This window comes from Mchenga conophoros, linkage group LG4 (genome assembly GCF_057382185.1).
Source record: "Mchenga conophoros isolate Kocher_MC1m ecotype Shallow Benthic linkage group LG4, M_conophoros_male_GT1.1, whole genome shotgun sequence".
NCBI classification, from domain to species: Eukaryota; Metazoa; Chordata; class Actinopteri; order Cichliformes; family Cichlidae; genus Mchenga; species Mchenga conophoros.
The window spans coordinates 5,085,326-5,100,465 of NC_140529.1; the positions used below are offsets into that span (position 1 = coordinate 5,085,326).

A 15,140-nucleotide genomic window follows, 5' to 3' on the forward strand; every position below is an offset into this window, starting at 1 on the left:
AAAAAAAACCCCCAAAACCCCCAAAAAAAACAAAAAAACAAAAACACATATATACATATACATAAATATATGAAGGCCATTTTTATGACATATAACAGTTTCCTTTCTGCGAACACTTTAACATACATGTGGCTTACTTAGTACACCAAAAACACAATCATTAAAAGGATAGAGATTGAGTCCCATTGTCGCATATCAAAGCAGCCTCTTTACATGAATCCCTCAGTAATTCTAAAGATGACAAAAAGGATTTTAATTCAATTTTCAATGCAGTTAGGGAAGGTCTTTTACTTTGCCATTTGCATTTGTGTATGTGGTATTTGCCCATAATTATCACCACCTTGTGTAGCATGGACAGTTCCTTAGATGGATCACCATTATTATATAAAACTTGTGTTAGAGTCAGTGGGGTCATCCCATCTATTCTTATACTCAACCAGTCTACTAGATCTTGCCAGAAGTCAGTTGTTACTGAGCAGGAAAAAAACAAATGATCAATACTTTCCACATTTTGTGAACAAAATCCACATGGCTCTACCTCAAACCCAAACCTTTTTTTAAGCATTTCAGCTGCTGGGTAATATCCATTAATTATTTTAAATTGCATTTCTTTGACTTTGGGGGGGGGTAGGCCATTTTAAAAAGTGCGTATATTTGTTCGTTATTTTAATATTACTCCCTTTTAGTTTTGTGTTACTGTTAAAGTCGTGAAATAATTTGTTTTTAAATATCTTGTTCATGGTTTTATTATTACAGTTTTTATCCGTCAAAGGAATCTGGTTTAGATGTAAAGAAGGTAGACTAATTTGTGCCTTAGAGTAATACAAATAACCTTGAATCAAACTCAACAGAGGTAAGGGGATTGCCTTACAAACCTTGTCATATTCTCTAAGGCAGGGGTGTCAAACTCAAATACACAGTGGGCCAAAATTCAAAACTAGAACAAAGTCGCGGGCTAACGTTAATATTTATTGAAATATATTTATTCCTCCAGATATAAGAATGAATCTTTTCTTATGGACTCAAACATGTTTTGCTGAAAAACTGAATATGGAACAAGCAAAGCTTAATACTAAACAATATATATATTAGCTGTGTAATACCAGTAGGCCAGCTCTAATAGTAATTTGGTATGGCTTCGCGGGCCAAATGTAATTAGGCTGCGGGCCAAATTTGGCCCGCGGGCCAGAGTTTGACACCTATGCTCTAAGGGAACACTGAATGTTAAACTTAGCATTAAAAACACCCACTGAGAGAAACTGACCCCTTTCATCAAGTAAGTCTGTTATAAAGATTATGTTTTTTTCAAACCACTCTTTAATAAACAATGACTTCTTATTAATTGTAATTGTTCTGTTATTCCACAAGGTGGAGCAATGTGGTGAAAAGTTATGGGCAAACACCATCTTCCAATAAGACAAGACCTGCTTATGATATTCTGACAGTTTCACAGGCAACTTCAATATATCAAAATCACATTTCAGGAGAAAATCCAACCCTCCCACCTTTTTGAAAATATTTTTTGGGATATGGAACCATATGGAGTCAGGTTTCAAGAGGAAGGCTTTTATCCAGTTTATTTTAAAAACTCCAACCATTGATTGAAAATCAATTGACTTTATACCACCTTTAGCGTAATCTTTGACAAGTTGTGATTTTTTAATGTAATGTGTTTTATTGCGCCAAATGAATTGATAGATTATAGAGTTAATCTTTTTAATACTTTTCGGGGTAATGTATAGTGAGTATGCTGGATAAACCATCTTTGAGACGCCCTCTGATTTGGATAATAGATTGCATCCAAAAATTGTAATATCTCTCGTCAACCAATGATTTAGTGTTTTGGACATGCCATCAATTTTGTCTTTTAGGTTTTTTGATTCTCTAGTGTTGATGTCTTTGTCTAAATAGATGCCTAGATACTTAACTTCATTCTTCACTGGAATCGTCCTCATGCTATTTTCCAAACAATCATAAAGTGGCAAAAGTTCACACTTCTTCAGGTTCAGACACAAGCCTGAAGCTTTAGAAAAAATTGAAATGACATTCAATGCTTTCTCGAGTATTGATTTATCCTTTAAAAATATTACTGTGTCGTCTGCAAACTGACTTATTTTCAGTTCAATATCAAAAATGTTTATTCCTTCGATGTCTGAATGGTTCACAATGAGGTAAGCCATTAATTGAGTGCAAAGAATAAATAATTTTGGAGAAATTGGGCAACCCTGTCGAATTCCACAGAATATGTCTATCCTAGATGTTATGCCTGGATTGAGCGAAACATAACTATAAATTTGCTTGTAGAACAGTTTGATCACTTTGCAAAATTTGTTTCCAAATCCAAAAAGTTCTAAAGATCTAAATAAAAAATTATGGTCTATTGAATCAAATGCTTTAAAAAAGTCAATAAATAGTATTAAACTTTCTGAATGAATAAAGGATCGATAGTCAATCATATCTAATATTAATCTTATGTTATTATGACTCTGCCTTCCTTTAATAAACGCTGATTGGCACTCATCAATCAATTTGGTTAAGACGCTTTTAAGCCTATTTGCATATACTAAGGCTAATAATTTGTAGTCGTTACATAAAAGTGTTATGGGTCTCCAATTGTCTAGCATTTGTAAATCTTTGTTTGGTTTGGGTAATAAGGTTATTAATCCTGTTTTCATTGTTGGGGATAGTTCTTCATTTTTTAAACAATCCAAAAAGCCATTAAATAACAAATCTTTAATGTCTTGCCAAAAGGTTTTATAAAATTCAATCGTTAAACCATCAATTCCAGGCGATTTTCCATTTTTCATTTGTTTTAGAGCTGTATCTAATTCGGATATTTTCAAATCTTCTTCTAACCATGTTTTATCATCCTCTTCCAATTTTTTAACCTGATCTTTAATCATATCAAAAAAGATATCTGCATTTTCTTTTTCAGTTCTTGATTTATACAGATTACTATAAAACATGTTAATTTCCTCACTTATTTTGTTTGGTTCCTCAATTATAGTACCATCCTTACTCAATTTAGTTATTTTTTTCTTTGTTTGTCTACGCTTCTCTAGACTATAGAAATAAGATGAATTTTTTTCTCCATGTTCAATCCACTTGGCTCTAGACCTTACATATGCTCCTTTAGCTTTAATCAAGTACACCTCATCTAGCTTATTTTGTAAAGATTGTAAGCGTTCTGACTCTTCCGCAGTCATACAGGGTTTACCACATAATAAATGAATTTGTTCAATTAGATTTTTCTGTTCACATACGCGTAGGGCAGACACTTTCTTTCCCGTTTCCATAGCTAATTGTTTCACACTATATTTAAACCATTCCCATTTACTGACATTAGTCATGCTCATATTGTTAATTTCTGATTTAAGTTCTTTAACTTGTTTACAGAAGTCTTCGTTTTGTAATAAACTATTGTTAAATTTCCATATGTTGTCAGATCTTTGTTGTTTACGTAGAGATAATAAGAGACTTATCAGACAATGATCAGTAAGTGGGGTTGACTGGGTCTCACATTTCGTAACATATGATGATACTGTTTGGGAGACAAGCCAATAATCTAATCTTGAACATACGTTTTTATTTGATGGACTAAACCAAGTATATTTCTTCGTATTTGGGTTTGTCATCCTCCAATAATCGATCATATTGGTTGTCGTACAAAAGTCACAAATAATGCTATCGTGTTCTGGTTGATTTCCTCTTTGTGGTTGTCTGTCAAGCCATGAGTTAGGAGCCAAGTTAAAATCGCCTCCAGTTATCACCTGGGTAGAACCATATGTAGTACTCCACTTTGCAATTAATTTACTTAAGTTAGACATCATATTTCTATTTAGAGACCTGTTGTTGTATCCATACACGTTAATAAGAATAATTTTCTGTTCACAGACTTCTACCAACACCATGATCCAATGCCCCATTCCGTCGCTTTTATGATCAATAACTCTCCCTGCAAATTTGTTGAATAAGATCATAACTCCTGCTGAGTGAGTAGTACCATGTGAATAAAGAATACTATCTCCCCATTGATGTTTCCAAAATGTTTCCTCTTCCTTACCAGAATGTGTTTCTTGTAAAAACAAAATGTTTGCCTTAATTTCCTTGCAGAATAAGAACATGGCCTTACGTTTGACATTGTTTTTTAAGCCTCGAACATTTAAGGAACTTAATAGAACAGCCATCTATAAGATAAAGAAAAAACAAAAACAAAAACGCAAGAACAAAATACAAAACAAGAACAGTAACGGCTTCCTTGGCACTTACTAGAAGAAAAAAAAGTGCTTGAAGCAGGAATAAGCCTAGTGTCCTACCCATGTAATCATAACAGTACTCCGACCCTATCACAGTACTACCCCTTTATATATGCGGCAATTTTAGCTCTGGATAGCCCACGTTTAACTACGGCTTTGCTTTTTGACCCTCTCCTATTTTTTATTTGTGTATTTTTAACAGATATGTATATATAAACATATATATACACACACACATACCCACATTTTATGGTTAACTTGTAGTGACTTCTTCAAGTGCATCTCACAGATCGATCCTTTTACCGTCTATTATTGCATAACCCTCCTTTAGGAATGCTCTTTTGCCGTTGTTTCGAGCTTCCTGCACCTTGGGCCACAGCGTGATCCGAGCTTCACGGTCTTCTTTGGAGAAGTCTTCTTTAAATTTTATGTTCAGTTCTTTGCAGACCCTGGCCTCTTTGGATTTCCTCCATACTTCATCCCTTGCCGTCCTCATGCTGAACTGTATGATGATTGGTCTTGGCACCTTGTTGCTCACTGCATTGTCTTTCTTCCCCAGTCGGTGTACTGTATCAACCATGAGCTGCAGTTTTTCCACTGATACAGGAACCACTCTTGTTAGAATGCCGATCACTGTTTCACGTGTATTCTCGTTGTCCTTCTCTGTCAGACCCAAAATTCTGAGGTCCCATCTTCTGCGGTAACGTGCACTCTCCCGACAGCTCTCCTTTAATTCTTTGTTTTCCTTCATCAGCGACTCCACCTTCGTCTTCAGCTTGTCAATTTCCTCTCTGTTTTTTTGGGTCGCCTGTGTATTTACTTCAATGCGTTGTTCGAAGGCTTCCAACTTCTTTTCAAGCGAATCAAACCTTTCCTCGCATCTCTTTGTGAAGCCAAGTAAAACTTCATATACATTCTCGATGCTCACCTTTTTCTCAGTTATTTTGCTTTTCATTTTTTTGGGATTGGGACTTGGTAACGGAGTGTGGTCACCTATGGGTCTTCCGATCTCTTTCTGAAGTTCCATCTCTTCTATATCTTCATCCTCACATGCTTCCCGCATAGCAGCAAGGTTGTAATCATGGTCGGAGAGGCTACCTGTTAGCTTGGGGTTAGCCATTTTTGTCGCTCTAAGTTTATCTTTGTGTCTGCCTGAAGGTCTGTCAAAGTAACTTCCAGGGGGTTTCGCTTGCGTTCTACTTCCTTTGGAGTAACAGTTTGTCAGTAAAGTATTTTACAGGACATCAAAATCACGTTTCTTAATCAGACCCGCAGATTGTACAACCGCTTATTCCGCCATCTTTCTCTCCACTCACGACTGGATTTGGTGTGTGACAGTAGTAACAGGTGTCACTACCCGACCCGTACCGGAAACCCGATCGGTACCCCGCATGCGCAAATCTTACGTCACTTCCTCTCTTTGCCAACATTGCGACATTCAATATATTTGAATGGTACGGTTAGCGCCCAGTTAGCTCCTAGCATTTCTCAACAGCTCTGCCTCCTTTTCGACTGCCCGGGACATTTAAACAATGGATAATCCGTATACAAAGAAATTCATGCTTTTCTCCTCAACAGAGAGCGTCCCCCGATTGAGCAGCAGCGCCGTAAAATAAGAAGAATGGCGCCTAATTACAGAGTTAATAATGCAGACTTTGTAATATCTCACGTGTAGATTCATCAGCCAGATTAAGTGTTTACTGACAATTGACAGTGATAGCGCCCATCATCATCACTATTCCAACAATCCTCTCCTCACAGACAAGCATAAACACACTCGACTTTCGCTAAATCAGATTTAACACACGTTTGTAATGACGATAATTCAGTTTATAATAGGGTTTATTCGCTCGGTCAGCAGGTGGCGGTATCCTCGTACACTGGGGAGTAAACTGCCATTAAAAGAACAGAAGAAGAAGAAAACATCTGCACATGCGCGGTACGGATCGGGTAGACCCGATTTGTACGGTCAGACTTTACACATGCGCAGTAAGGATCGGAGAGTCCTGATCCGTAACTTTCTTTTTATTTTTCGTTTTTGTCTACATTGTACTGAAATGCTTCATTATTGCAAACATTTTAAGATATACTTGTTATTCTTAACATTTTAACAGATACTCTGACCCATAACTATCGTAAAACGCTACGACCGGAAGTAGAAACCTTTCGCGCATGCGGGGTACCGATCGGGTTTCCGGTACGGATCGGGTAGTGACAACAGGTAAATGAACTTTTTTTTTTTTTAAATTATTTGAATATATGTAATGGGAAGGCTTTAGGACCCAGAGGCTCCAAGGGAGGGTATAAAAGAGGAAGTAGCAGCAGGTGCTCTTCTTCTCTCATTTGTACTGACGAGCGGCTGTGAACAATGGTTGTGTGAGTAGGTGAAGAGCCTGAGAAGTTTTGTCTTCTACATGTTACCGCGCCAGATCCGCGGCCCCGAACCGTAGTAAGGAAACCTCTGGCAGTTACTTGACTCGCAGCCGGCAACAGCTTACTATACAGGTCAACTCCGCTAGCAAGAAGATCGAGGGAGGCGTAGGAAACTGCTTTACCGAACCTTTATTTCTCCTCCAAGGCACGAACACCGCGTACAGTGGGCTGAAACAGTTTACTCACAGCGGGCATCGCCGATACAACTTTGGCTGCCGAGGGAGTTATTATATTCCTTTTATTTACTTTCTCTTCGTCTCTTCTGTAGTTAACCGTTACTTTTCTTTTCCTTCTCTGCTCACCCTCACACACCCGACAGGCAGTTCCGCTACACACACCTGCATACATTTCCCATCAGGCTTCACCCTTAAAGGACCATGCCTGTAACACTACCCCCACTCTGGATGATAATTAAACCCTTAACATCATTCCAGCACATGAACCCCCCATTAACAAGGAAACATACAGCATTCGTGCCCCCAGTCCAAAAATGGCGATCCTTAGGATGGAACAATCTTGAAGTAGACAACTGTCCATATTTTAAGCACAAGAAAACATAGGATGTACAGGGTTCACTTTGAGGAGGGTGCAAGTCAATGTCCATATCCCGCCCTTCACATAGACAGTATTCATAAAGAAAGACATTAAGGCACTACAGCTGAACGTTTACCCCTATATCCAGCTTTACCTCATTAGTATAAACAGTTCAAACAATAACTTGCAGCCCGTCGACAGCCATGTTGCCAGGAAACAGCAAGACAAACAAGCCCAACAGTACACGTAAGAATAGCCCCCTGTAACAACTCAATTTACAACAGTCATATCACTTAACATATGTAACATGAACAATTTTTTTTTTTTTTTTTTTTAACTACTGAGCAGGGCAGCGATCCGCCTACACCCCGACTCAGTTAGGACATACTAGCCTAGTGACTGACCCAGTCACCAAACATGTCCGGCGCCCGCCGCACACGCCGTGGTCTGGAACGGGGTGTGGACCTGAAGGAAGGGTGCTGTTCTGGTCCTTCAGCCCCATCCACGTAAGGCTGAACAGGGCTGGCTGGCAACCCACTACCATCTCCTTGAGCGGGTGGCGGAGAGCCAGCTCTCAGGGAAGCACCAGTATCTGGTTGATCTGCCCCAGCTGGGGTCTCCCACAAGTCGAAGGGGCCGAAATCAATGTCAGAATCGCTTTCGTCGAGCGCTGGAGGAGGCACCTCGGTGGGTGCTGCCTGGTCGGAGTCTTGGAAGACCCAGCTGTTGTCCAGCGGCGTTCTTGAGTGATAAGGCTTGAGTCTGTCGTGATGAACCACTTTAGCCTTTGCTCGGGGCCCCTTTTTAATGCAGTAGACTAAATCATCCAACAGGCCCACTACGAAGTAGGGGCCCTCATAGGAAGGCAGAAACTTGCGAACCTTGTGCCGCACTCTCTTGGTCCCTTTGATCAGATGCCACACTGCAGCGCCGACTGGATACTGAACTTGGCAGATATTCTTATCGTACTGTTTCTTAGCGCGCTCAACAGATTTCCCGAGAGCCTCCCGTGCCAGTTGGTGGGAAAGCTCCAGCCTTTCCCTGAGTTGCACCACATACTGTGGTGTAGTGCAGTTGGGGGTGTCGTCGGCCGGCAGACCCGCGACCAGGTCAATAGGCTCGGTTATCTCTCGGCCCAGAAGCATCATGTTTGGGGTCAATCCTGTGGAACTGTGCTTAGTTGCCCGATAAGCCATGACAGCATAGGGGATCATTATATCCCAGTCCCAGTGGCAGCGCTCCGCGGTGGTGGCTAAGGCCTTCTGCAGGGTAGCATTAAAACGCTCTACCTGGCCATCGGACTGTGGATGAAAGGGCGTGGTGCGTGTCTTTTTGATTCCGAACAGTTCACACATCCCCTGGAACACAGCCGACTCAAAGTTGGTGCCCTGGTCGCTATGCAGAGACTGTGGGGCTCCATATCTACATACCCACTCCGCAACAACCTTTCCTGCCACCGTGGGCGCTTGTGCATCGGGGACTGGATAAGCCTCCACCCACTTGCTGAAGTAGTCTTGTACCACCAATATGAATCGGTTATGCCTTTCTGTTTCGTTCAACGGTCCCATCAGATCGACTGCAATCCTCTCCATGGGGGCGCCAACACGTACCATGCCCATCGCTGCCTGGGGGGTTTTTGGGGGCCGCGCCCTTTCAGCACAACTGGTGCAAGTGCGGCACCACAGGGTCACATCATCTTTCATGTTGTACCAGTAGTACCTATTCTTCAAGCGTGCCAGGGTCCTTTCTGCCCCAAAGTGGCCACCCACTGGGCCATCGTGCATCTGCTGCATTACGGAGTGACGATAGGCGTGAGGCAGAAGGATTTGGGGGAAAAACACATTACTTTCTGTACAGTGGAATTTCCTCACCAGCACTCCATCTTTTAGGTACAGTCTCTTCCACTGCGCCCAGTAGGCTTTGGTTGCGGGGCTGCATGCCGCTACATCGGCCCAGACGGGCCGACCTTCCCCTTTTTCCTTCCATTTCCAAACTGGGCCTATATCCACATCGTTCTTCTGGCTAGCCAAGAGCTGTTCTGGGGTCCAGCCACTGAACAAGCTAGTGTGATGGGACTCATCCACCCGGTGGATATTTGGGCAGGTGTCGTGGCTACTACTGGAACAACAGTCCACTGCTGCTACGGGTGCACACTCTGGTTCTGCTACCCGGCTTTTCCCATCGGTACCATCAGGCCCCACTACCCCCACTGGGGGCTGCCCTGGGGGGGTCATGCTGGTACCACAGTCCTCTAAGTTACACTGCACACCTTTATGCTCGAACCGGTCGCTGTTGATGGTGGGCTCTGGGAGTGTGCACGGGCATGAAGCGCGGCAGGGTCTCCTGGAAAGTGCATCCGCATTCTGGTGGTTTTTCCCAGGTCGGTGCAGCACCTGGAAGTTATACTCTGCCAGCTTCTCCAACCAGCGGGCCAGCTGGCCCTTGGGCTCCCTCAGCCTGGTCAGCCAGCGGAGGCTGCTATGGTCAGTCCGGACAGTGAACGGCCTACCCAGCAGGTACTGTCTGAAGTGGGAAGTGAACGCCACAACCGCCAGAAGCTCTCGCCTGGTCGTACAATAGTTTTGTTCGGTAGCCGACAGCCGCCTGCTCCCATAGGCCAAGACCCGCTCTTCGCCCCCTTGCACTTGGGAGAGAATCGCTCCAATCCCACAATTGCTGGCATCAGTGTCGAGGAAGAAGTCACCCTGGTCCAGTGGGTAACCCAGGACAGGGGCTGCCGTAAGCCGTCTTTTTAATTCCTGGAATGCTCCCTGGCAGTCGGCAGTCCAGTTAAAATGGGCATACTTCTTAGTGAGTTCGTGGAGGGGTTTAGCCACTGTGGCAAAGTCCTCCACGAACCAGCGGTAGTATGAGGCTAAGCCAACAAACTGACGCACTTCTGTGACGGTCCGCGGTGCAGGCCAGTCCGTCACCTGCTGGACTTTCTGGGGGTCCGTGGAAATACCTCCAGCAGAGATGATATGGCCCAGATAGGCCACCTGCTCCCGAAACAGGCAGCATTTAGATGGCTTCAGTTTTAGGTTGGCTCCACGCAATCTGATGAACACTTGCTCGAGCCGCTCCAGCATCTGGGTGCTATCCTGGCCCAGGACAATGATGTCATCTAGGTACACTAGGCATGTCTCCCACTGCAGCCCAGCCAGGACTCTGTCCATAAGCCTTTGGAATGTGGCCGGTGCGTTGCACAGTCCAAACGGCATCACATTCCACTCGAACAATCCCTTACGGGTACAAAATGCAGCTGCTTTTCGGGCTCTGGGGGTCACCTCTATCTGCCAGTACCCTGAAGTCAGGTCTAGTGTACTGAAGTACTTGGCAGTAGAAAGCGTGTCAAGGGTGTCCTGGATGCGTGGCAGGGGATAAGCGTCTTTAAGGGTTCGCTCATTTAGTGGTCTATAGTCCACGCATAGTCTGGGACTCTGGTCCTTCTTCTTCACCATCACAATTGGAGCAGCCCAGCCGCTATTGCTAGGTTGAGCTAGCCCAGCCTCCAAGCTCTGCTGTACTTGCTGGTCGGCCGCTATTTGTTTGTCCCCTGCCATCCTGCGCGGCGGGTGCTTAACTGGTGGCCCTGGCGTGGTCAGGATGTCATGCTGGACAACACCAGTGCGACCAAGGTCATTCGGGCCAGTGGAGAAGACATCACTGTAGGACCTCAGCAGGCCTGCCAGATCGTAGCGGGCAACGTGAGTCAAACCGGGGCTGCTCTCGGCGTAAAGGGCCTGCAAATGGCTTGGTACAGAAGCAGGGGGAGTACCATTAAGTTCGAGGGCTGCCAGGACCCTTGGTGGGCGACCCCCCGACCCCTCCAGGACCTGCACGGGCTGAAGAACCCCTGCCACGGCACCACGCTTTAAGGTGACAGCTGCGGCCCCAGGGTTAAAGACTCTGATTGGGATGCTAGAGGGTTTACTAGGTTGCACAACTGCGTGAGCTACCAGTACTTGGTGCTTCTCCACAAAGCCCTTTGTAGGGCTTAGCATCATGTCTCTATGGGCGGCACAGTGGGAGCTGGAAAACCCGGGGACCACATACTCGCAGCCTGGTTCCAAAACCGTAGTGCGTGCCACCCTAACAACAAGCACCTGGGGTCGAGGGCCCACGCCAGAACATGGTATCTTTTCATTAAACAGGGTTATCTCTTGGCGGCCGTAGTCTAAGCAAGCGCACGATTGTTGCAGGAAAGGGTGCCCCAGAATAACTTCAGTGCCTTCAGCCATGTCGGCCAAAAGAAAGTCTACATTTTCAACACCGCTCCCCACCTGTACAGGCAGGATGACCTCGCCCAGAACGGCCAATCCCTCTGGACCAATGCCTTGTAGAGTCTGAGCAATGGATGCCTGCACCTGAGGTCTTGACTCTGCGGGGATGGTGTTAAAATAGTGGAGGGGCAGCACATTCCGCCGTGCACCAGAATCCAGCAAGGCCCGTATTTCCCGTCCCTGTATTGCTATCTGGACACACATCACATCTTGGCCTCCATTGTAGAACACTGTGCCTGGGTCAGGGGCTGGGCCTCTAGCAGCTTTTACAGGCTTTTGGGCAGGTGAGCGAGGAGAGGGGCAGTTCCTCTGTAGATGTCCTATGCCGGAGCAGTTATGGCAAACAGCCTCCTTCCTGCTTGACCTGTTAGATGTGCTCCAGCTTTGGCGCCCACGCTGGATAGGTCTTTGGGCCCTCTCCGGTGGTTCATAACTTAGCATATGAACACTCTCCCGTAATGCAGCTGTTCGGGTCCCCTGTGCTGTAGAGACTCGTGGCCCTGGCTGCATAAGCTGTGTGACTGCCCTGGCGGCCCTTTTTGTTGTCTCGAACCTGTGGGCGATTTCATAGGCTCTTGCCAGGGTGCGTGGTTGTTCTTCCAACAATTTCTGGACCATTTCAGCATCTGCCAAAGCATTAGTGAAGATCTCTACAGCAATGCAGTCCTGCTCCAGCTCGGAGCGGTTGGCATACACAATGGAAACCTTCTCGTATATATCATCTCTGAGGGTGTGCAGGGCCTCACCTGGTTTCCGGATTCTCTGCCGTAGCTCAATGCCAATGGCTGCTGCATGCTCTGAACACGGCCCATAGGCAGCCTCCACCTCCTCCACAATCCTCTGGTAACTCCAGCGAGCAGATTTGGGGTTTTTGTGGATTATGGCTCCAGCTGCGCCCCTCAGGCTGAATCTCAGTTGGACAGCCATGGTGTTCTCCGTCCAGCAGTTGGCCTTTGCACAGGTCTCGAACTGATAGAGAAAGTCTTTCCATGACCCTGACCCATCGAAATGGTCTGGTTGTAATGTGGGAATTTTCTCCTTGCCCCTCGTCTGTCCATCAGCACTACAATCTGCAAAACCCCCGTCTTGCACTACACCAGGAAAACAGCCGCGTGGCCCTGGCATGGCTTGTTTTGAACTGTGACCCTGGTCATGCTTGCAAAGCCCACACCCCCCATCTGGTGCTGGTATTGCCATGCGAGTTGTTGGGGAAAAATAGCCCTGAGCTGGCATTTCATAGCTGTACTGCGCAGGTTGGGGTATACCCGGCATAATGTGTAGCTTCGCTGGCTCAGTAAACGGCGTTTTTCTAGGGACACTGCAGGTACAGTTCATGGCGGTGAATGGCTGGCTGCATGGCCGAGATGTAACAATCCGAGGTGGGTGATCATGCGAGCCATGCTGTCCCACTGTGAGCGGTGTAGATGCAGTGTTACCAGGGCCTCCGCAGTCTGAGCACTGCAACTGCTTAAACTCACTGCACACTGCATTCTGCTTCGCTATTGGTGTTAAAAAAGGGTTGGTGTGAGCTGAAGGTGGCGGGGTGAGATGCCATGCAGCCTCAAACTCCGTCGTATAGACTGCTGCTATGCTCGCCGCTGGCGTTAACTCTATGTCCGTGATGAAGGGGTTGCTGCTGTGGATTCTATTGTTTACATAAGTGGCACGGTCCACATTAGCTGTGCCACTCTCTGGGGTTTCTGGCAAAAATGGGTTGCTGCTCTTACTGAAGTACATTCCCATGCCATCCCCTTCAGCATCTCTCGGAGCCGCCATTTTCTCTGTCGTCCGAGGGAAAAGAGAAAAAGAAAGTTCGCTCCCTCTCTCTCGGCGCTTTGCGGAGTTTTATCCCGGAAAAGAGCCCCCAGTGTTACCGCGCCAGATCCGCGGCCCCGAACCGTAGTAAGGAAACCTCTGGCAGTTACTTGACTCGCAGCCGGCAACAGCTTACTATACAGGTCAACTCCGCTAGCAAGAAGATCGAGGGAGGCGTAGGAAACTGCTTTACCGAACCTTTATTTCTCCTCCAAGGCACGAACACCGCGTACAGTGGGCTGAAACAGTTTACTCACAGCGGGCATCGCCGATACAACTTTGGCTGCCGAGGGAGTTATTATATTCCTTTTATTTACTTTCTCTTCGTCTCTTCTGTAGTTAACCGTTACTTTTCTTTTCCTTCTCCGCTCACCCTCACACACCCGACAGGCAGTTCCGCTACACACACCCGCATACATTTCCCATCAGGCTTCACCCTTAAAGGACCATGCCTGTAACATACACAAACGGTTGTTTTAAACCTCCACAGCAGAGGTTCGAGGTACAGGCTGTTTTTCTTTTAGTGCTTTTTTAAATTCGTTGAAATGTATTTGATGTTTATTGTATTTTATGTTTCTAGTAGTGATTTTAGAAGACAAGCCAGGTGTGCAGCAAACACAGTTGTCTGCTGGAGGTATGTTAACTTAATATATTTGACATAAAAAAAAGTATATTTATGCGCTACAATCTAATTTATATTGTATTGCCTCCTGCAGGACAGGCTGCACATGTGAATTTGTCAGTTTTTTCCTCCTTCTCTTTTTCGTTGCATTTTTCTCCCAGGTTGGTTTTAGAGTAGGGTCACCTTATAAAACTGTTTGTTTTTTATGCTGGGTTTGTTTTTATTTTCAGTGGGCTGGTGCAATATTAGTCGGGCAGTGTGCAATCCCTGAGCTGGGCTCTTACTTTAGGGGAATTAGGTCTTTTAGAGGTGCTCTGTGTGGATTTGCGAGTGCATGCAATAAGTGTTCTGTTGGGCTCTGTGATGGCTGCACTTACAGCCACACAGTGGTAATACCCACCATGTTAGTGTAGAGACTTATAAGTAACATTGCATTCACATTTGTCTTTCTTTAAATATAGGAATTAATTTACAGGACAAATAACTGGTTTTGGTTTAGAATTCATTCACATATCCACATAACACTGCATTCTAAAATAAGTGCGCACATTTTAGTTTACACTGTTATGTATGATTAATCTTTTGTTTTCTGAGTTACCTTAGTTGCAGCTAGTGATGGCCCGCTTGAAGCTGACGCTCCGGAGCGTGTGTCGAAAAAAACAACACACTGGTTCAGAAGCACTGTGTCGAGGCTTGCTTCGTTTGGCAAAAGTCACGTGACCAGTGACGTCCGAAGCTTCATTACGCACGTAACTGCTTCGGTACCTGATTCAAACAGATATAAGGAAGTGAATCATCCACGGGATTCGTGGAGTGTGTTGATGGTGACAGATAGCGACGAGGTGATCATTCCACTGATAGATATGGAGCCAGCGAGGAAGAGAGGACGTTCTGGCGTGTGGGAATATTTTGAGTTGATTTTGCTCAATTCATTTTATCTGCCGAAGTGAAAAACTTGAAATGTCCAAAATCATGTTTTCATAATGGAAATATCATTACAGCATATGACTTTAGGAACACTTCCATGTGAATTAAAGCTAATGAAGACTACAAAAATGTATTTGACACTATACGTACATTACATTGCTACAGTTTAGAAAATCATTTTGTTTATTGTTTTTAGGTGATAGTCTGCAGGACCCAGGAATACCTGCATATCTACCAGCTTGCAGTGTAGTTCCTGCACTCCACAGCCTC

The 15,140-nt window shown here is 45.0% G+C and overlaps 1 protein-coding gene across 1 annotated transcript; it reads right to left on the reverse strand.

Annotated features, from left to right (window-relative positions):
* Positions 1 to 7,615: 7,615 nt before the first annotated feature.
* On the reverse strand, positions 7,616 to 13,282 carry LOC146575362 (uncharacterized). Its single transcript, XM_085272480.1, has one exon. The coding sequence runs from the start codon at positions 13,280 to 13,282 to the stop codon at positions 7,616 to 7,618; it is 5,667 nt and encodes a 1,888-aa protein (XP_085128606.1).
* Between the last annotated feature and the right edge of the window lie 1,858 nt (positions 13,283 to 15,140).

Excerpts from the sequence above, each read along its gene's own strand:
- LOC146575362 (XM_085272480.1), bottom strand. The coding sequence starts at position 13,282 with ATGGCGGCTCCGAGAGATGCTGAAGGGGATGGCATGGGAATGTACTTC.